This window comes from Alexandromys fortis, unplaced genomic scaffold (assembly GCF_014885135.2).
Source record: "Alexandromys fortis isolate MF-2015 unplaced genomic scaffold, M_Fortis_MF-2015_v1.1 scaffold_6, whole genome shotgun sequence".
NCBI classification, from domain to species: domain Eukaryota; kingdom Metazoa; phylum Chordata; class Mammalia; order Rodentia; family Cricetidae; genus Alexandromys; species Alexandromys fortis.
The window spans coordinates 6,781,958-6,804,779 of NW_026067902.1; the positions used below are offsets into that span (position 1 = coordinate 6,781,958).

The 22,822-nt window shown below is 45.3% G+C and overlaps 1 protein-coding gene across 1 annotated transcript; it reads right to left on the reverse strand.

Annotated features, from left to right (window-relative positions):
- Window positions 1–4,508: 4,508 nt before the first annotated feature.
- Chgb (chromogranin B) lies at window positions 4,509–16,354 on the reverse strand. Its single transcript, XM_050134188.1, has 5 exons — window positions 16,242–16,354; window positions 12,689–12,735; window positions 12,157–12,250; window positions 5,429–7,182; window positions 4,509–4,763 (listed from the first exon to the last, which is right to left on the reverse strand). Exons 1-5 carry the CDS (start codon window positions 16,288–16,290, stop codon window positions 4,686–4,688), a joined length of 2,022 nt encoding a protein of 673 aa, XP_049990145.1. The 5' UTR covers window positions 16,291–16,354; the 3' UTR covers window positions 4,509–4,685.
- Between the last annotated feature and the right edge of the window lie 6,468 nt (window positions 16,355–22,822).

A 22,822-nucleotide genomic window follows, 5' to 3' on the forward strand; every position in this document is an offset into this window, starting at 1 on the left:
TAGGGTCTGAGCTACCAAAGCCCTGCATGCCTCAGAACGCTAGCAAATACCTCAGACGGGGGACGGGCCTCTATCTAGGGTTGGAATTTGGGTTGTGTGCCTTTACAGGCCAGCCATCTCACTAGCCCTGATGTAGTTTTGATACATATGAAAATATGAGAGTATTCGGGTGTTATTTGAAAGTATAGGTCGTAAGGACTGCAACAATACAAATACTAGAGACTATCCTAAAAATCCCAGATCTGCAGCATCCAGATACTTGATCCTGGGATCTATGGTGTGCACTGCCAGGGAAGAGAGTGGACCTAACCACCTTACTTGAAGTAGTTCTAGAATAATGCTAATATTTATTTAAAGAAAATAAAAGATGTAAAGATGTCAGGCAGTGGTGGCACACGCCTTTAGTCTTAGCACAGAAGCAGAGGCAGGAGGATCTCTGAGTTCAAGACCAGCCTGGTCTACAGAGTGATGAGTTAGTTCCAGGACAGCAGGGCTACTCAGAGGAATCCTGAGCTGTGGCTTGATGGGTAAAGGTGCTTGCTGCATAAATCTGGCGACCTCCTGAGCCCACATAAAGTAAGTGAAAGGACAGAACCAAGTCCACAAGACCTTCCTTTGATCTCACATGTGACAGCTATGCTCACACCTACACATCATACTTAAACTAGTTTCACTTAGATTATGAATTTATTTGGACTTAACTGTGGGCACAGGTCAGATTCTAAGACTGGACAGCTAGTTAAAGAGCAGGGAACAAACTGTTAGCGATCCTGTTAACATTTATAAAGTACCCATAGCTTTTTAAGCCTTTATCCTTTATTCATTGGAATAAAATTTTAATCATACCAAGTTTTTAAATGGGAGCCTTATAAAGCTATACTAACACCAGAGGTCACAGTCCAATGTTCTCATGCCACATACTTAAAACAGTTTTTGAACATGTTATTGTATGTGTTCTGTGTTTGATGTATGTCAGTAATGGCATATGCGTGCCGCAGTGTATATGTAGAGGTTAGAGAACAGCTTGGGAGTCAGTTCTCTCCTTCCTCCATGTGGGTAGTCAGTCTGGACAGCGAGTACTTCCATCCCCTGAGCCATCTTGCCAGCCCTGAAGCAGCATAAACAAAAACAGTAAGTACTGGGGTGATAGGCACAGTGGATAAAGTGATTGCGACCCATGTATGATGCTTGAAGTTCCAGAACCAATGTAAAGCCAGACGAGGTAATCACAGTGTTGATATGGTAAAACGGGAGGCCGAGACAGGAATGTTGTGGGATAATCTTTTTGTACGCTGTGAAGATGTGTCTTCTTCCAAGGCACCTTCTAATTGGTTTAGTAAAGAAATGAACAGCCAATCGTTAGGCAGGACTTCAGGCAGAGATAGGAACTCTGGGAAGAAGAGGCAAGATTCACCAGCCCATCATAAAGAAAGTAGGACGTACGAGATGGAGGTGAGGTAGCAAGCCATGAGACAGAATATAGATGAATATATATGGGTTAATTTAAGTTTTAAGAACTAGTTGGGAATATGCCTAAGCTAAAGTCAAGCTTTAATGCTTAATAATAAGTCTCTGTGTCATTATTTAGGAGCTGGTGGTCCAAAGAAAACCTGACTACACAGGAATCCTTCAGAAGCTCAAGGGCTAAGCATCTTAGAGTTCATAGTGGCAAACAACAAAGTCCCTGTGACAGAATGGAAGTCGAGGAGCAATGGCTGAGATTGTCCTCTGACAGCCACATGTTGGCAATAGCACATGCACACTCACAGGATGTACACATAGCAATGCACACTGTTTATTGTGTGTGATCATGCATGTTTGTGTACAGGCATGAGTGTCACTGCATGTGGAGGCAGAGGACAATTTGCAGGAGTGACTCTCCTTCCACCATGCAGATCCTGAGAACTGAACCCAGATCATCAGGCTTGAGGATGAGAGCCTCTATCTGCTGAACGGTCTTTCTGGCCCTCCAACACTGTTGGAAAGTCCAAGTCTCATTTGAGACTCAAAGTAATCTCTGACTATGAGCTTCTATAAAACTAAAAAACGGGAGTGATGGCATGTGCCTTTAACCCTAGCACTCAGGAGGCAGAGGTGGGTAAATCTGAGTCAAGGTCTGTTCTATAGAGTGAGTACCAGGTTCAGGTCAGCCTCGTGGAGTTTCACAAGGAAGTTGGAGAGTTGCTTTAAGATTTTATGTTAGCATTTATAAAGAGGTGGGGACCAGTCCCATGAGGGGCCCACAGTCCCACGAGGGCCAGTGGCAGGCCACCCGAGGCCTCAGCAGGTCCCCTGGCAGGTGGCCTGAGGCCTTGGCAGGAGAGAGACAAATAAGCCATGCAGAGAGAGTTTGGATATAGAATTTATTTAGTGGGTTATGGAGGAAAAGGGGGGGGGAGTGAGGCACAAGTTGCCTTTCTAGAAGAATGGCAAAGAGAGAGAGAGAGAGAGAGAGAGGAAAATGGAGAGGAGTTGGGAGATCCAATTGCTGCAGCAGAACGGGGAGGGGAGGTTGGGAGTGGGCAGAGCTTGTCTCTTAAAGGGACAGGGTACCCAGGTGACAGACCAGGCCAGCATATTACAACACTCTGTATGGGTTCTTTGATATTTTGAATTAAGAATTTGTGGTTCTGGGGCTGGAGAGATGGCTCAGTGATTAATAGCACTTACTGCTCTTCTAGAGGCCCTGAGTTCAATTCCCAGCAACCGCATGGTGGCTCACAACCACCAATGATAAGATCTGGTGCTCACTTCTGGCCTGCAGGCAGAACACTGTATACAAAACAAATAAATCTTAAGAACCCCTATGTGGTGATACTTTGTTTTAAAAAAGAGAGGGGCAGGGGAGGAAGGAAGGAAGAAAGAAAGAAAAAGAAAGAAAGAAACAATTGGCATCATTGAGTATCATATTTCTGGAAGTATTCCCTTACTTCAGCACCCAGAAGCAATGGTCCAGAGAGAGTCTATGTCTACCTCTTATGCTGGCAGCCAAACTTGTTAACAAGTAGGAGTTAGCCAGGTACTGGTTTTGAAGGCTTGAAGGGGTTGTGGAGACTGAGACTTGGCACTCTATGTCGGGGCTGGAGTCCCTGAGCAGAGCCCAGGAGAGGCCATCTGTGAAAGTGTAGACCAAGTACACTTGAGTCCTACCTAGGACTAAAGTGGTCACGAGACAACCTGAGGCTTGGCACCGTGTGATGTGATGTCAGAGTCCCTGAAAAGAGTCCAGAAGAGGGCATCCGTAAAGGTGCAACCCATGCAAAGACCCCAGCATTTTGAAGATGCCAGTACCATGGAACAGCCACAAAGGGCAATAGTGGTGGAGTTGAGCCAGCCTGCACCTAGGAGACATGTTGTGTGTGCTACCAATGACAGAATTGGATAAATGGAGCCCTTTGGAGCACAGAGGACAGTGAGTGACTCTCAGGTGTCTTTGCCTGAACTCTTGTTAGAAATAACCTGAGAACGATACCTTTGTTTTATCTAACCCGAGAACTAGAGATGGAAAATAATGCACTAGACGCCACATAGCTGCTCAGACTCAATTACAGAGCTCTGCATACCTGGCAGAAATCAGGCAGGTCCCTGGGAGGACCTTTCACCAGGTGTTCATATTCCTAATCCAGAGTTCTTTTCATTATCCAGGCTTTCTATTCAGCCCAGTCCTTGACCACCTACCCTGAAGCTCTCCGGTTTGTTGAAATCGAATTGTTTGTATTTCTCTTAAGATGGGTTTTCAATACATCGCTTAGGCTGGCCTCAAGCTCCGGGGTTTGTTCTCTTGCCTCAGCCTCACGGGAAGTTTTCTGTAGACACAGGCTATGGCAGACAGCTTTTTAAGAGGGGGTTCAGCTGCATTTCTCTTTTGTCCTGTCTCACTCCATGCTCTTTGCCAGTCTTTTCAGTCCTGGCTAGGGAACCTCGAGCCTCCTACATGCCAGAAAGCCCTCTACACTGACCTGTCTTCTCTCTTCGGCTTTGCAGAATTTTCAAAGCCGTGGTTTGGGCTGGTGAAATGGCAGGCACTTACTGCTAACCTGGTCGACCTGACTGTGATCTCAGAGAACCAGTCGTGAAGGCTGTCTTCTGACCACCCAACACACACGCACACGTGCATGCACACATACACACTGAATAAACCAAATGCAATTTTAATCAGATAATCCGATAATTAAATAATGTTTTCTTTAAAGATGGGTTCTTCAAATCTGCCTGATCTCTACGAGGGTAGAAATCAGATGTTTTATTCTCAATATATTTCTTTGCATCTTGCAATATTTTACTTCAGAAATTTTGCTTTTTTTTTTTTTTCTGTTACTCACTTGAAGGCCTACAACTCCTAAAGCGATCTTTGAGAATATACTTAGAAGAATGAATTTCATAATCGCACTCTTCCTAACTAACCCCCCCCCCCCCGAAAAGCTAAACACCAAGAAGGATTTAGTTTCAGGTAAATCTTTTATTGTTGCAGAGCCAGTTACATGGTCATCGCCACCGGCGTGTGAACATCTATTTCACAGAGAATATGCTACAAGTCACTCTAGTCACACAGCATTAGCATTCTGGCAAAGATAAAAGGTATTTCCAACTGCATCAAATATTTAATAAATAGTAAGCTCAGCTTTCTGCCTTGGGGTGAATCGGTGGTATCCTTCCGTCTCTCCGACCCCGACTCTCCGACCGTCTCAGCCCCGCTGACTGAACTTTTCCGCTATCTTCTGCAGCTCCAGATCCATGGCAGCCAGGTTCTCCAGTTCTTTTTTCTGGGAAACAGAAAAGTGGAGCGCTGAAGTCAATTCCTACGCTCCAGTTCAGGGAGCTCAAAGGAAAAGGGGGAGGGGAGATTTAGGTATAGTAGAGGCTGCCTGAGTCAGCCAACATCAGGGGTCTTCAAAGTGTGCTCTCCTGATCAGTAGTTTGGGCACCCCAAGCAACTAACTGACCAAGAATGAAGACTCCTGGGTCCCATCCCAAATTACCGTATGAGAAACATGGGGCGGGGTTGGGGGATCAGAAATTCCTGTAACTCTGATATGCTTTCAAGCTGAGAAGCACCATCTGACACGATCAGGTTAGGGAAAGGCACTCTTTGGGCGGCCAGCATGAGCATTGGAACCCCTTGTGGGCACCAGGTGCCTAAGAACTAAGGCTGACTGCGTGCCCAGGCAGCACCTGGCACTCACCAGACAGACTCTCTGGGGCTAGATCCCAGACAGTAGTTTTCCAAGTTCTCTAAGCAAGTTCTCTAAGAGAGACAAGGGCAAGAATGGGCACCATGCTGGCCGGGGGCTGAAAATCAGCCCTGCTGTGTGACCTGGGTACCCACATTTCCCCAGAGCAGTTTCTCCCCATTATCAGCCATGAAGATGCTAATATCAACCTTGATCATCACCATCATCTAATTTTAAGCAAAAGCCTCATACTGTACCTCTTCCTCGGTCAGAATTCTCTGGTCAGCCCTGCCCTTTTCATCTTCTGCCTCCTGGCGAGGCCCCGCCTGCTCCTCCGAGTCGTAGAAGTCCGGAAATTCGGCCGACTTCTTCCTGTAGTGAAGGAGCTGGTCCAGTTCAGCCACTCCGTCATCATACTGCCTTTTGAAGTCCAGATGAGGGGCCCTGTCAAAGCTTCTCTTCTCGTATCCCCAGTTCACATCCTCCGAGAAGGGCCTTTTCTCCCACCACTCGTAATTGTACTCCGGGAAGAAATTCTTCTCAGCCAAGGTCAACCCGTTTCCGTCTTCACCTTCGCGGAAGTTGTCATCTGGGTGGTCTTTTTTCTCAAAATCACTATTCTTCCACTGGAGAGGGTCAAAGTAGGGGTTGAGTAGCACCCCTAACCTCTTCCTCTTTTCAGCGGTGGGATAGGGTGCGTATTGTCTGTCTGGAAACCTCACTTCCTCCCTGCTTTCTTCCGGGTCTAGCAGCTCTTCCTGTTGCCACCATTTCCCTTGGTCCCCTCCCTCACCATAGTTGAGGTAGGTGTTCTCCTGTTCTCGCCATTTGCTTTGTGGATATCTTTTTGCCTTATCTATTGGGCCTTCGTGAACGGGGTAATGTCCTTCACCCAGGAACCTTTTCTCTTCTCTGGTGTCAGGGGCAGAATAGGCACCTGGCTCACCTCCCCGACCTCTGTGTTGGCCTCCCGTTGCTCCCTCATAGCCCCTCCTTTCCTCAGTTTCTTCACGGTGTCTGTTTGCCGTGCTTTCAAGTTCAGAGTTGGCGTGGCTTCTCTGGTACTGTTTTTCCTGGCTCTCCTCACTCTGAGTTCTTGGGGCTCTGTCCTCTTCACTTCCTCTGCCCCCGTACTGTGGTCCCTGGAGGCCCTCGGGAACCTGAAAGCCTGGATAGCTTCTTGTTTCTTCCCCATATTCAGGATCCTCCTCTGAAGGCCTGTAGTGGGTTGGATGGTAGCCCCTCTTTTCCCCGAAACTAGCTGTGGTCACATCTGCCTCCTCCGATTCCTCGGGGCCATGTCTCCTTTCCTCCAATACAGGATGCCCTTCTTGAGAAGACTTGTTGGGCCGGCTTCTCCCATGGTGGTGTCTGGGCCTTCGTTTGGTTACTTCAGAGGTCCCGTCTTCCTCGACTTCCTCAGATTCTTCTTTGCTCTGGTCGTGGTGGCTAAGCTCTTGGGGTTGTTTCTCCTGCCTCCTTGCCTCCTCTCCGCTCTCCTGGCTGCCTTGTTCCCGGCTGTGTGTCTTCTCATAGAGCCCCGCAGAGTGTGTATCTGCTCTGCTCCAGGACTCCTCTTTTTTCTTACCCGTAGTGTCGCTTCTTTTGTTGGAGAAGGTGCTCTGTTTCTCTCCCTGAGCTTCGAGGTATTTCTCTTCGCCAGCATCTTCCCTGTGCTCCCCTTTTGGGTAATTCTTGCCTTCTTCCTCCTTCTCCTCTCCCCCACTGTCTTCCGAATGGTGTATCTTTGCTTCTTTGGACTCTTGTTGGTTGGAGGGAGGGAGGCTTTCCTGGGGCTTATCTACTCCCTCTCGGCTTTGTCCTCCTCCTTCTACCCACTTCTCATTGTCTGTCTTTGTCTGGCCTTGAGTGTCTTCTCCTGGAGCTCCTGTTTCCTCCCTGCTGGAGGACCAGTGGGCTACTGAGGCATCAGCTGGGTCTCTTAGCAACCGTACTTCAAACTTTGAGTTCTCATTTTCACCTTTTTCTTCACCTTGGACCTCTTTCCCACCTGTAATGAAAATATAAACACAACTGCAGACATGCTTGAGCCTCAAGTACTAGCCTCGGTGATCGCGAAAAATCCCGAGGATGCTGGAAAATAGTTCCACAATAGAGGATATATTGAGAAGCTGATGCTATGGAGGTGTTTAGGCTATGTTTAAATCTAATGAGCTCTCTGCAGGTTTAAGTTTTCACAGTACTGACCCAGCATCTCAACTTGTGATTGTCAATGATCAAACTGAAACCCAGATAGAACTTTATGGAAGACTGGAATATAAGAGCCAGAAGAACTTAGAATTCATCTGGTTCAGCCTCCTTGTTTTGCAGGTATAGAAGATATGGAAACTCAGAGGGATATAACTCAGGACCGTTCTATCCATATTTGAGTAAGGTGGAAAAGTTAGCACTGTAGACTTGAATGGCTCTGACTATAATCCCAACTAAAAAACATTAAGTAGCCAATAGTGGGACTATTAAGATTCAAAGGAGGATTTAAAATTTAATTATCAGATTTTGGTATCTAGTCAATTGTGTGGACCCTATCCGGCAGGAAATGACAGCTTAACCTAACTCAGATGTGCGCTGTGTATTTCAACCCACAATGGACTGAGAATTTCACGGTGGTCCCACACCACCATATCATATAATGTCATCATATCATATGAGTCATAACCCTCTTGGTTTCTGCAAATACAATCACTGATATTTGTACAGCAGCAAAAAGGCTTGCTGAGAGCCTTTTCTGCATCATTAAATGATGCATGGCTGTAACCGGTGCTAAGAATGGAAAGGGCCTCTTTCTTTCTTCGCTCGGGTCCCACCCAGTCCACATGTTCGTTGATGCTGCGGATAAGTTTCAGGCCGCGGGGTTGTCTCCACATTTCACAAGTCAGCAGCAGAAGACATAGCTGACATTTTGCTGCGCTCTTCCATCTTTCCCAAATGTCAGTAAGTCCTTACTACATCCTCCCCAAGGACACCCTATGGAAAGAGATGTGGAGAACACGCTGTCTTTGTTATTAGCTGGGAGGGCTTAGGTTTCAACCTCTCTCACCAGTTCAGATAGAAGACCCGAAGCCAAGGTCACTGGCAGCTAAGGGTCAACACCAGCACCACCTGTCATGAGAACCACCAGCTCCCTGTGGCTGTGGAACACTCGAGATACAGCTCAAGCAAACTGAGACCTGAGGCCTGAGACCTCATACAAAACCAGCGAATGTGTTAAAATAACATTTTTATAGATTGGGTAATACTAAATGGATAAAATAGGTACATTAGACAAAATTAGATAGAATGTTGACATTAATTTCACTTGCATTTCTTAAGTATTTTTAAGGTGTCCACTAGAAAATTTGAAATTATATTTGTAGTTCATACTACATTTCTTTTGAACAGCGCTGATGGGCCTTTTTGTTTGTTTTTAGACAGGAGTTGATTACGTGACAAGCGTACCGGGAGCAGATTACATGAGTCATTATGAACTGATATTTACAAAGGACAAAATTTATGTATTTTACAAAACATCAAGAAATTGCAGCTGGGCAGTGGTGGCGCACGCCTTTAATCCCAGCACTCGGGAGGCAGAGGCAGGAGGATCTCTGGGAGTTTGAGAGAACCAGCCTGGTCTACAAGAGCTAGTCCCAGGACAGGCACCAAAGCTACAGAGAAACCTTGTCTCAAAAAAAAAAAAAAAAAAAAACCAAGAAATAAAAAATAAAAATAAATTGCAACTGGTTTGTACCTCTCTATTGAAGCACAGCTTGGCATGATGACAATGTTCTCATGTCTAAAGCTGCAGGTTTGTCTTCTACGGACATCTGAGAAACAGTTCATTGGTCACAGCCCTGTGCCATGTAAGAGACCATGATGATGCCCAGAGGATTATGGGTTCTACATCAGTTTGGGCTACAAAGTGAATTTTAAGACAGCCTAAATAACAAAGCAAAACCTTGTCCCCCCCCCCAAAAAAAAAGGGGAAGGAAGGAAGGAAGGAAGGAAGGAAGGAAGGAAGGAAGGAAGGAAGGAAGGAAAGAAGGAAGGAAGGAAGGAGAGAAAAGGTGGCCCCTTGTATTATATACAGTGCTGGGGCAGGGCTAATCAGGCAGGCATAAGAAAGCAAGGAGGCTTTGGGTGGTACCTTTGACTTCTTGTGCTGCCTTTCCAGATTCTTAAGCTGAAATCCTAAATAACACAATGCTGTGTTAGTTTAGGGAGATGAGCCCCCACGCTGGGAGCAGGGTCCTAACAAGAGGACACAAGAGAAACACAACCTCCCTTCACACAGGAGGACACAGTCAGAAGGTGACCATGTAGCCAAGGAGTGGGAGCTTACCAGGCACCTTGGTCTTGTGCACGAGCTGCTCCTACTGTGAGAAGTTACTGTGTGTTGTCTAAGCCGATGGATCTAGGAGGAGGGCCTGAGGCTCTCACAGTTGACTCAGACAGATGCTCATGTTATTCTCAGAGTCTACTGGAGGACAACAGAGGCCACATGTTCCTCTTCCTACCTGATTTAGGGGGTGAGGTGTCTTGAGTGTCAAGAACAGAAATATTTTTATCTCTTTTGAATTAAATGTGTATTGCCTGTGGCAGCTGGTACCTGGAGCTAAGCACTTAGCCCTAAATTTAGCTCTATGCCCAGCAGGTGAGATTGGAAAAGGGCTGATTAGCCCATGAAGGCTTTGGCACTCTGTAACACTGAAGTGCGCACGCAGCTCACCCTCGCTTCCAGGTTAAAAAGGGAGTACATCTCATCTGTCCTGTTTCAAAGCTGACCAGATCAACCTGGCCAACCCTGGCCAAAGAAAGCTTGTACCTGGTAAGAAACTGAACTTCTCTAAAGTCGCTTTAAGCCAAAAACAAAACAAAACAGAAAAACCAACAACAACAAAAACCCCACAATTCTTCCCTTCTGCCCAAATACTTCTTTGTTTTAAGGAGGGCAGGAGAGTGGGGGTGGAGCCTGGACTTGGGGCGGGACACAGGCCAGGCAGGGCATTTCCTCCACTCAGCTGCACGTGTGAGTCTGCCCGTTGGCTCAGGAGAAAGAAGATGAGGCCAGGAAAGATAAAACTACAACAGGAAAGGATGGTGTGGCCTAGAACTGAGTTCCCTTTGACCTATACTTCAGAGGCAATATTTAAATCAGATGCCACTTTAAACAATCAAGATTTTAAGCAGGGTGGTGGTGGTGCATACCTTTAATCCCAGTACATAGGAGAGAGAGGCAGGAGGATCTCTGTGACTTCCTCTGAAATTTGCAACGTCTAAATAGCAAAATCTGGTAACAGAGAGTGTGCGTAGTCCTCCCTAGAAGATTGAAAGCCAAGCAGCACACGCTCCACTATGAAAGGGCCCTCAAGGCTGCTGGACTGCACTGCTGCCTTAAGAATGGGACCACGCTGCTGCTGCTGCTGCTGCTGCTGCTGCTGCTGCTGCTGCTGCTGCTGCTGCTGCTGCTGCACCGTGGATCCTCGGAAGGGGCCCACACTGCACTGCTTCTCTTCCGCTCTGAGTCTTTCTTGCTTCTTCATGCTTGAGTGATATTTGAAGCTGTAACCCTGCAGGAACCCTTCCATCTTCCTGCCCCTCCTATCTCTATCTGTCCAGTGTCCTTGTTAGAGATCTGAACCAGTTGTTTTGTTCTCGGGTGCAGGATTAACAGACACACAATCAGCAAGCTGGAATTACTATGACTACAGCCTGAGGGCTGAGTACTTGACTTTGGAGGTAAGGAGAGTCTGGCATTTGGTAACACCTCTCATCCCTCTCAGTAATCCTGGATATCAGGTGACCTTCTATGACAGACCTTTCCCTTTCACAAAATTCATCTGACAAATGAGGACAGGGAAAGGTAGCAGCAAAGTACTTCCTGTGATGACTTAGAACTGCTGCCTGTATAAGCAGAAAATAAACTTGAGAAAAACGAACAGCAGCTGGGTGGTGGTAGCGCACGTCTTTAATCCCAGTTCTTGGGAGGCAGAGGCAGGTGGATCTCTGTGAGTTCGAGGCCAGCCTGGTCTACAGAGTGAGTTCCAGGAGAGGCTCCAAAAGCTACAGAAAAAAAAAAAAAACCTGTCTTGAAAAACAAAACAAAAAAAAAAAAAGAGAGAGAGAGAAACACCTTTCCTGGAGTGGTAGGGAAGCTTCCATTCACAGTTTAATGGGGATTCTCATGTCTCAGGACACACCCCCATAACTTTGATGATTCTGAGCAGGGTAAGTTAACCCAGCTTACTCTGAGCCAATTGTCCATGGTTATTGCTGTATCACTTTGTGTACAAACTCCACATGCAGCAGCCACAAGAGTGTCTGTCTTATCATGAAGGATCCAAGAGATAAAAAGAAAGAACTCACTGTTTCCAGCTAGACTAAAAACTCCCAAGCAGTAGGAGGTGTTCACAAGGGCAGCGTTTGTTTGAACTGGTGTGACTTCCCGAATGACAAGAACTGTCTAGTTTTGTAATATCTGGTAACAGTAGATACTGCTTACACCTCTGTTCAAACTTTTGTTTTCCAAAGAAGCAGGCTAGCACAGAGAAAATACTCCACTGGCCTCAGAGAAGTTCTCCAGTACTGACCTCCTCTCAGCTTCCAACCCTTCCTCAGCCACCTCATCTACGCACAAGCAAGCACTTCCCACACCCCTCTCCACCCAAAGGAAGACCTGCTTTACATTTTTTAAAGATAGGAAACCAAGGAATTTAAGAACTGATGGGACAGCTCAAAGACTACAGTCAACTAAAATTCCCTCTTTGAAAAAAATAAGCCTAGAAAAAAAATCACTTTTTTTTTTTTTTAAAAAAAATGATCTTCCCACTATCAGAAAGAAGTAATATGACTCGTCTTTCTAGGTACCACTCTAGTCCATCAACACTAGCTGTAGAATTATACCACAAGGGTGCAATTGCAGGTGAGGCAGAGGCTCCAGGAAAAAGATTCACACAGACACAAAGGTCTTTCTGGACTATGGCACACTTACTCTTCTTCAGGACTTGCCGGCACTCGGGGGTGACAGTTGGAACACTGGACTTGGACAGAGCACTTGAGAGGACTTCAATAATGCAACGAGTCACCTATGAGAAAACATAAGAGGGTGTTGGGAAGCTGGTGTCACAAGAACACAATTCAACCAGGAGCTTCTGTCACAAGAGGCTTGAGTGTGTGCCTAGAACTGATGCAGGACCCTCAGGGTGGGGACACAGGCTGACAGGGCCATGAGGAAGCCTCCCAGGGTACAACATTACAAAATGAAAGAAGTCATTGCCTGGTGATAGCCCAAAGAAGGGAAATAAAGACCTATGTCTAATGCTTACGGGGACATTGCTTCTGTCCTCAGGAGGACTAAACCCTCTGGGAAGAATGTGTGTCCTTACTACAGGAGGGGTATCTCTTGTTTCTAAGAGACAAAACATTGGCTTTGCAAGACAACACAGGGAAGGAGCTGTCAAAGGGAGTGATACAGTCTGGGCTGTACATACAAGTCGAGACTCTAGGCCAACATTTCAACTTACCATTTCTTCATCGTGATTCCTGTTATCCACTGGAGCTGAGCTGACAGCTTTGAAGGAGAAAAATGGAAAATGTCTTGAATTGACTTCTTGGAGGCTTGATGCCAAACTTGCAAAACACCTGCCTTCTTTGAGGGGACTGCAGAATGAATACTAAGCAGAACCCACAGTTGGCATGATGACATTGGTCATCATTTCCGAGTTGCTTGTACACACATGTGCACATGCACAGACTTGTGTGGAGTCACAAACATACACAGCTGTTTCTCCCAGCAATGCCTCAAACACTTGGAAAGGAATGCTGCCTTACAGCCTATATAAATCAAATGCAGACCACAAATGAGGGGGCTTCTTAAATTTTGGCAGCTTACCATGTCTTGTGCTGGTTACACAATTGTCCTATGTTTGTGAAAAAAATTGTTAGGCCATATAAGCACTCTGTGTAGTATCTATGTTCTGTGCTATAATAATTTTTTAAGTTGAAATAGAATCAGGTATCCTCTGTCTTTCCCTCTGTCCACACTGAGTGGCTACAGATCTATGGCCCTATCTGCTATTCCTATTACCAAGGAAATCTCCCCTAAACTCACTTTATAAAAACACAGCTACTAAAGACTAGGCATGGTGATGCACAGCTTTAATCACAGCACTCTAAAGGCAGAGGTAGAAGGATCTTCATGAGTGAATTCAAGACCAGTTCCGTCTACCTAACTTCCAGGACTGCATAGAAAGACACTATCTCAAAAACAAACAAACAACAACAACAACAAAAAACAAAATAAAACAAAAACAACCAACAAAAAGCAACCTCAACAACAGCAACCAAAAACGTGGCTATGGATCCTTGATCACTCAAGACTCTTGCTTAAACAGTTTCTTCTACATTTGTTTCAGTATTATGCTTCCCTGCATTGTATACAATTGTGTAAACACCACTAGAAGTATCAAGTTCTCCAGCCCACTATTATCTAGCTTTTTAGGGTCATTGAAAAAATGTTTGAAAAGTGCCTAACAAGCTATGAGGAGGACCCTAGGTTCTTCCTCGAACACAGGTTAGATAAGACCTGGTAGGTCAACTTTTGGCGCTCAGGGTCGTATGACTGTGGGGGTTCTATTGATGTTTTCCCTTTTCATTAGTGCTGAAGATTGGGACCAGGTCCTCACACAGGACAGATAATCACCTAATCGCCCCCACACTGAACTGCAGCCCCTGCCCTGGGCCAGTCCTTTATGCTCCGAATGACTGCTATTTTGAGAACATCCTCACTTTGGCACTTTATTTTTTTTTCCACCTGAAATCTGTGAGATTCTCTGGAAAGTAACTGTGGAAGAATTACTCCCCTGATGACATAGAAGTCACCCTTTCCCAGTTCAGCCCCAGACCATCTGTAGCAATACCACTCCACAATACAGTTGTCTATTGTTTGCCCCAACGTAAAGTCAGTACTTACCCATACAGCCAAAGTATTAACCCTTGTCAGATTTGATGGTCAAGGGATGCCCTATCGTCCTAGACAATTAACAGTTTACGGCTTACTATTATAGAACATCCCTGTTTCCCCCAGGGAGGCTCCTCTGACTCTTCTTAATAGAAAAAAAAAACTAGGGTTTGCTTATGAAGGCACAGTGTGTACCTTGGTGAGACTGCTAAGTCACACGCATTTCTGTGATAGCAAAGTAATAATTAAAGATATATTGAACTCCCTAAACTGTTTCAACTTATGTTGTAGCAAATAAGAAATAAATTTAACACTTACAAAAAAGTAAAATAATCAAGTGGTAAAAAAAAAAAAATCAATAACAAACCTGGGAATCACTTCTGAAATGTCAGCATCCATAGAACTATACAGTTGCAAAATAAGTTAATCATGTCCTTCTGCTAGTAAACCATGGGCACCCCCAAATTCGACTAAGTTGCAAGTCAAACAAGATCTGCATAGCAAAAAAAATCCTTCTGTGTATGGTAAGGGTATGGATATCCTACAGTTAGTTCATTCATATGAATCTTTAGAGTGCATGATCCATACACAGCTGTGGATCTCCTTCTAGAAGCTCTTAGTGGTAGAAGATGAACGAGATAACTTCCCAAGGGCTCCCTGCCAACCAAGATTTTGCTAAATAACAAACTACTTGGAGTCCCTCATGGCCTGACTTGGGGAAGAGAAATGAGGGGGGGTGATTATTAAGATACGGGGTGTCTTTCTGGGGTGATGAGCATGTACTAAAATTTGGTAGTGGAGACAGTTATTGTCTGTAGATAGCTTATAAACCACTGAGTCGGACACTTTCAAGAGATTGGCTACATAATGTGTGAATTATAGCCTAAAATGTGAGAGGGTACCATAACCCCATTTTAGTCACTATTGAGTATGAGCTTTATCCCTTCATAGGGGGCATGAACATGTTTAACCACCACATTAAGTTACAAAAATATTGCTGTTTTGTAATCTAGAACACAAGGTATAGCACCACTGTGGCCTCTTCAGCAAGGCTTTTCTGAAATACTTTGGACTTTCAGAATTCTGAATTATTCAGTTTGGTTTCTTTAATCACATTGAGAACACGTATTGGCTATTCACAGGAATGATGTTTTTAAAATTGAGAACATTGTGGCTGCAATAAAATAAATTACCTTTGGCTTTCGTTTTTGTCAAGCATTGAATTCCTGTCAATCAAAGGTTTATATTTATAGAGTCAAGCCTAGTTAGGAGTCTCGGTCTCTGAACACAGCACTTTTCTGAGGCCGAAGAGCCAAGGAAAAATGCTAGCTTTATTTGGTGCTGTACTTGCTTATCAGTACCCCAAGGCAAACACACTCTTCAAGTCATCAGAGATCACTGAGTAAAATTAGTGTAATTTGAAATTCAACACCACAATCTTCTACACACAAATCATCATTTATTAACTCCTTCTGTTTTCATCCTCCGAAATTGACTGAAACATTAGTTTACTACTCCGGAGGCACTTTTATAGTTATTACACAGTCTTGTTATTTTTACTTCTAGAGTACAAAATAAATATCCAGTGAGGTTTCCATTCATAAGTTAAAAACCCGTCGGCTTAGGCGTGAATTACCTCTATCTAGATATATAAATACAAAGCATAAATATGTTAGCCCGGTAAACACAGACTCAAACATGACGTGCTGAGGAAAATGCCTTATATGCACACGGGTCTGGTTCTAACGCGGCATCTCTATAATAATAGAGGAAATTCTGCAGGTGCCAACTGCTTGCATTCCCATCCCGCTGCGGCCGCAGTGCTGTCAAGAGTCACACAGAGAGAATCAGACTACAAGGCTCTCTCTAGCCCTGTAGAGAGCTTGACAATTTTGCGGAGAACACAGAAGGCGGCTTTGCTTGCAAGGGCCGCAGAGACCCCGCGGGGAGAGCAGGAAAAGGTTGGGAGGCTCTTGTTTCCCCCCAGCTCACAGCAGTGAGGCAAGGGATACAAGGGAGAAAAGAGGCCAGTCAGGTAGAGGATGAAACCTAGCGTCTCCATCCCCAGGCTCTGGGACCAAGTCCAGTAGCTGTCCGTGGTGCTGAAAGTCACTCACCGGCCAGAGCTGCGGCGCCCAGGAGGCCGAGGAGCACGGCGGTCTGCATGGCTCCTCTCGCCTGCTGTATGCAGAAGGAGCACAGCGGGTGCGGGCTCTGCAGAGCAGCTGTGGCGCGGTGGACGCAAGCCTGGCTCTTATAAAGGGCAGGCGGGGTGCAGCGCCCGGGGGCGAGCGGCAAGCGGGGGCGCCCCTTGCTCAGCCCTGACGTCACGGAGCAGCCCCGGGGCGGTGCCAGCGGGCGGAACTTCAGCCAGTGAGCGTGGCCCTGCGCTGGGTCCAGCAGGCGCAGGCGGGGATGCGGGGATGCCAGGTGTTGTTTGTCCCAGGCAAGGAGGGGCAAGGGTCCAACTCGGATTGCACGGCGCCTGCGCTCCAGCTCCCCCTCACACATCTTAGAGCCTGCAGAGGCGAGGTTGAGACTGTGGATACGTGTGATTCTGATGTGTGTACACGACGAGGACAGCGTTGTGTCTCCTCTGCCCAGCTAGGAAGATCCTTGCTTGGGACACACAGGCGGTTCTTACGCCTTTACAAGAGAATCATGGCTGTAAACCTAGAGTGTGCAGCTAGGAATCTATAACCTGCTCTTGATCCAGATGTTAGGTCCGTATATCTGCGTTCCCATCTATGCCTCTGTCTTCCATTAGTGGACACCTCCCACCCCACAAACATAGCTTATTCAGATGGGCTTTAAAAAAAAATCAGTAGCCGGGCAGTGGTGGCGTACACCTTTAATCCCAGCACTGGGGGGGGGGGGGGGGCACAGGCAGGCGGATCTCTGTGAGTTGGAGGCCAGCCTGGTCTACAAGAGCTAGTTCCAGGACAGGCTCCAAAAGCTACAAAAAAAACCCTGTCTCGAAAAACAAAACAAAACAAAAAATCAGACAGACCAAAAGGAAGCTCTGTAAAATTATCTCTCTATTTTAACTGCAGTTTCTAAGTTCAGTTCCCTCTGTAAGCACTTTCTGTGGCTTAGGCCTAATTTAGTTTAGAACATATATGTAACTGGCACTATTCCTCTCTCACTCCCCTTTTCCCTCAGCCCTCTTCCTATTCCTCTTGGATGGCCACACTGTGTTGCACTGAATGGGTATATTGGTATTTTACTAGCTCTTCCTGATAGACATTTATTTTATTACTCCCCGCCCCCTTTTGGCCTTTAGTTACTCCTTTATAACATGGGCATAGCTGGAGGCCAGAGTATGGATATGAAGTAACCATGTTGTAGGAACTAGTAAATCCTTGAAAACCTGTTCATCTTGATTGGGGGAGGGGGAGGGAAAGGGGAGGCGGCGGTGGGGAAGAGACAGAAATCTTTAATAAATAAATAAAAAAAAGAAAACCTGTTCATCTTTGCCTACTTTTAAATTGCGATAGCAATGCATTTTTAAGCTATGTGTGCAAGGGAGGTGATAACATCTTCCAGATTATTTTTTGACATGGATTCTGTTAGCCTAATAAGGAATCAGGAGAAAGCACAGGCAAACCTCCTGCCCAGAAGAGCTACAATCTGCTCTGATAACAGATTCTGAGGAACAGTGATCTCCTCGGTTAGGTGATGAAGCTGTCTACTGACAGAACCAAAAAGGGATTTCCAGTTCCTTTTCCTGAAGAGTCTCAAATTCTTCTTGCATGTGCTGAATATATAGATAGATGCATCTTCCTGGAAGATTATTTTTATCAAGACCGCAGCTATAGAATATATGCTTTTAAATTGTTATTTGTGTTTTTCTGCATTGGCAGAGAGAAGATAGGGCCATGGGCATGCAGGTGAACACCCTACCACAGTTCTATATCATCAACCCCAGAAGATCAGAATTGTCTTGAAAATTATATTTCCGAGACAACTGGTAAAACTTGAAAAGGCGTAAAGATCACACGACCCTACTGTTTTGTGGTGGGAGAAGAAACTGGAGAAACCAACATCAAGACTGATATGTGAGGGTCTGGGGATTTGGCTCAGCAGGGAGTGTTTGCCATGCTGATACAGGGCCCCAGACCTAAGTACCCACCCTACCCCAGACTCAGTGATGGCAATGTCATTCAGGCTAAAAACCCCAGCACATAGACAGTACCACCGCCAAAACTAAAGCACAGGCCTAATCCATCCAAGTCCATGGTTCTGGGAAAGTCTCTAAATGTCTTAATCTCTTACTTTCTGGCTTCTGTAGTTCCACTTCTGGCTAAATTATTGTTAACTGAAGGATGTCAACCCAGAACATGGTTTTTGTGCTTAAAAGTTCACCCAGAGAAAGGCTTGGGGCTACATTGGGATCCTGAACACCCAGTGTGGTCCCCAGTCATCTAATAAAGACTTTCTATTGGCTTAAAGCCATGTCTGAGCAGTCTTCTCTAGTGAATAAACCACAACAATACAAGCCTGCTCACTGGAATTCAAACCCAGTTAAAGGTGGAGGGGAAGAATCAATTCTGCAAGGCTGTCCTCCGACCTCCACTCATGCACCTCACTACACACACACACACACACACACACACACACACACGAAACAAAACAGGGGGCTAGAGAGATGGCTCAATGGTTAAGAGCACTTGCTGCACTTCCAGAGGAACCAGGTTCAATTCCCAGCACCCACTTTGCGGATAACAATATACTATCTGTAACTTCAACTCCAAGGAATCTGACCCCTCTTCTGGACCCCTTGGGAACTGCACAAATGTACACAGACACATGTGCAGGCAAAACATCCATCCACATAAAAGTAAATAAATCAGAAAAATTTTAAAAGTGAAATGAGAACATGAGAGATGCTTATTGACAAAGACAGACTGGAAACTCTTGCCCCCCCCCCAGGCTACACAGGGGATGTGTGAGAAGAGACAGCATGTTACACTAGAGAGGCCAGTGCTGTGTAAATGACCTGCAAAAGCCCCAAGTCTTGTGACCCAGGACTTTTTGACCAGATGCTTTTCCCAGTTCATTACACCATTTCCATTTTCAGGAGTGGCTTTTTTTCCCCCTGTCAAAACAGGGTTTCTTTGTGTAACAGCCCTGGCCATCCTGGAACTCACACTATAGACCAGGCTGGCCTCGAACTCACAGAGATCTGCCTGCCTCTGCCTCCCGAGTGCTGGGATTAAAGGCATGCACCACCACCACCCAGCTCAGGAGTGGCTTTTTACAAATTTATTAAAGCATTTACTTATTGAAACAAGGTCTCACTATGTAGACCAGGCTGACCCAAAACTCACAAATATCCACTTGCTTCTGCCTGCCAAGTTCTAGTTCTGTTTTCAACCATGTGTCACATTTTAGTGGGTCATCCTGCCATGTTCCCTGAACCCCCACCACCGTGACCTGTACCTATAGCTGTGTTGGTAATTCTTTGCTGATGTTGAGAAAGGCCCTTGAATATTCAAAAAATGTTCTTTGTTTTTAGAAAAGGCATATCAAGATTTCAAGTCTCAAATTTTGAGGAAAAATATAAAGAAAAGAGATTTTAAAAAATCACTTAAATATTTTAAAGTTTTTTTAAAAACAGATCTTGCCCAAAGTTTATTTGTAAAAGCAGCATAGGGTTTTGACCATCTGAAAATAGTGTAGGTGTGTCATGCCAGTCCATCTGTCTTCACATTGTCAATAGAAACCTTTCCTATGGGGCTCCACAGGGGCCTGGGCACCTTTGGGAGCCTGAACTGGAGATGTGGCCTCCACCTTGATTTGAGCTTGGACTTTGCTTGGCAAAGTCTACCACCCTTGGCCATGAAGCTTCTAACCCACTTTCCAAACTTAAGATGAACAATAGAAGCAAGACAGCTGAGTTCGTAGCCAGAGCCCTTTGACATTGCCTTGGGCTTCACAGGAACCTTGATGGTGTCTGCACCTGTGCTCACCACCTTCTCACTGATCTGCCTGCATCTTCCTCAGGCCTTTCTTCCTGTGCTTCTTGGCAAAGTGCATGTTCCTCAGGAATGAGGTCGCCTCCTTTAAGAGATTCATATCTTTGTGACCAGGGTTTCTTGATGCCATTTCTGTGTTTGGGATTGGTTGTGTGTGGTGTGGCTCTTGGACTTGGCCATGTCTGAACTGTACCTGTAGTTCCCGAAGCACCTGGCACCAAAAGAGAAAGAAAAGATTTTTTTTTTTAAGACAGGATCTCATTGTGTAGCCCCAACTAGCCTGAGAGTCACTATGGAAACCAGGGTAAGCTAAAACTCACAGAGATCCTCCTGTCTCTGCCTCCCAAGTGCTGATATAAAAAAAATGAGCAACATTATGCCTGGCTAAGTAAAGAAAAACTAATAATAAAATTTGGGCAATTATGATAAACAGTATGCTACAATAGCATACTATTTTTGCATTTTTAATGAAACCTGAAATTCTATCAAAACAGACAAAAATGAATGTTTGTGATTCAAAAGAATTTGCTTAGAATCTCTGTTAAGCAGTGGAGACCGGAAACAGGAGCTGTGCTTGGTGTGGTAGAATTCCAGGCCAGCCTGGGCTAGAAAGAAAAGAGCGCAGGAGGGAGGGAAGGGGCGTCCGTGAGAGGTTCTCTCTGTTGTTGACATTACACAAGGGTTAATACTACTCGGTAAAATGTGCTAACTATCTGTAGTTATTTACAACTGCTATGTTCCTGAAGTATTTGCATCCTGGTTTCCCAATACTTTCCCTTTCTTCTTTTTCCCTAGAAGACCATGATTAAACAATGCTAGAACCCTCTTTTGGCTTCTCGGGGTGGGTCTGGGCTGGGTTTTTGCTTATTAAGACAACCTTGGTGAAGGAACGCTATTTTCATCATTGCCAATTAGTTGGGGGCAAAGGGGCAGCCCTGGCCAACAGCCAGTTTCGACATCCACTTTTCGATTTCTCTGTGCGGGAGTGACGGATGCCGGGAGCAGACTGCCAGCGTGTGCGTTTTTTAGAGACAGAGGGAAGGAGGAACACTAACCAGGAACCAGGGCTAAGACTCTGAGAGAGGGACATGGTCACAGTTTTTAACGATATCGTGGTTTAGCTGCCCTGGGAATCCTGCTTTGAGATGGCCCTTCGTAACTCCCCTACGATTTTACCTTGAAAAAGAAACCAGAGTTTGTGGGTGTGGATATTTCTGTAGACTGCTTGGCCCGGCTGTGCTCCATCCCAGACCTGTCTTCTCCCTGACTGGGCACTCACTTTCTCCGCATCGCGTCATCTTAAAGACTGTCTTCATCTGCTGGCAAAGGCCATCTCATCTCGTTTTTGCTAGGAAGCTGGTTGGCTCTTGTCAGTCCTTTATATTTCCAAACAAAGTGTTAAATCAATGGTCAATTTTCACTTAAAAACCCGGCTGGGATTTTAACAGGAATGACACCAACCATATATCAATATAGGAGCAGCTGGCATCTTGACAATATTGGAAAGACTTAGCTTTTTTGTCATTGTTGTTTTTGGTTTTCAAGACAGGTTTCTCTGGGTAGCTGTCCTGGAACTTGCTCAGTAGATCAGACTGGCCTTGAACTCACAGAGATCCACCTGCCTCTGCTTCTTGAGTGCTGGGATTAAAGGTGTGCACCACCACGCCTGGTAAGATTTAACTCTTTGATTGTTGATGATATTCTGGATATAATATTATCTCAGATAACACACAACAAAATACTAGAAAAAGAAGTCATGGGAAACAGTGTTTCCCTGGAATTCTTTCGTTAGAACTGTGGCAGAATAAATACAGCTTCAGGGCCCGGTATTTAACAAGGTGGTTTTGTACATGACTTCTGAAATGGTCAGCCTTGAAAATGAAATCAACAAAGGGAATTTGGTACTGAAAATAATACATAGGGATAAGAAGGCGAGAAGGCTGCTGGGCAGCAGCTGGAAATGAGAGAGGCTACTCCTGCAAGAGATGCAATGTTTTCTTTCCAAAGAGGAAGAGGGGGAGAATTACTCGGCGTTTTGGTTTTTGTTTTGTTTTGTTTTTTTCTTTTCAAAGCTTAGCAACTGAAGCTACCTGGAAACAGCAGGGCAAACCGGGAAAAATCATTTACAAAAGCCAGTCTCCCAATGAGACAGATAAGATCAGAGAGAAAATTGGAAAGCAAGCAAACAAAGGGCAAACAGATCAAACCACCTTGGAGTCTGGGCTCTAACTTTGGATTCTTGTTTTCCAATTCACGAACTCATTTGTTTGTATGACTAGCTGACTGCGGCTTTGGTAAAGCCTTAGATTAATCACAGCATTAGCGCCACAAGGCTGGAGATTAAAGGTGAGAGCCAGGGGATGGTGCAACCATGGAAACTGTTGCCCTGCAGGTATATGTCCACAGAATTCCCTGTGTTAGTGGCCACCAAGATAGACCTTTATCTCTAGTGACTCCGACTTCACCCCCCCCCTCCCCGACCCAAGCCTTATGTCAGCTAGTAATGTTCCCCGGATAAATTTGATTCTGGAATACTTACTATATCCAGTTTCTCTAGCAGGTAAGATTTTTGATGTATTTTGAAATAATTAAGAAATAGCAAAACCATTCCAGCCTCAAGAAAGAAATGTTTGGGCTGGAGAGATGGCTCAGTGGTTAAGAGCATTGCCTGCTCTTCCAAAGGTCCTTAGTTCAATTCCCAGCAACCACATGGTGGCTCA

Bases quoted from the DNA above. Each gene is read 5' to 3' on its own strand.
- Chgb (XM_050134188.1), bottom strand. From the start codon at position 16,290: ATGCAGACCGCCGTGCTCCTCGGCCTCCTGGGCGCCGCAGCTCTGGCC. The intron at 12,251-12,688 runs GTAAGTTGAAAT...GTTTTCTCATAG, and splicing joins GGAATCACGATGAAGAAATG to GTGACTCGTTGCATTATTGA. The intron at 4,764-5,428 runs GTACAGTATGAG...TCTGTTTCCCAG, and splicing joins GAATTCTGACCGAGGAAGAG to AAAAAAGAACTGGAGAACCT.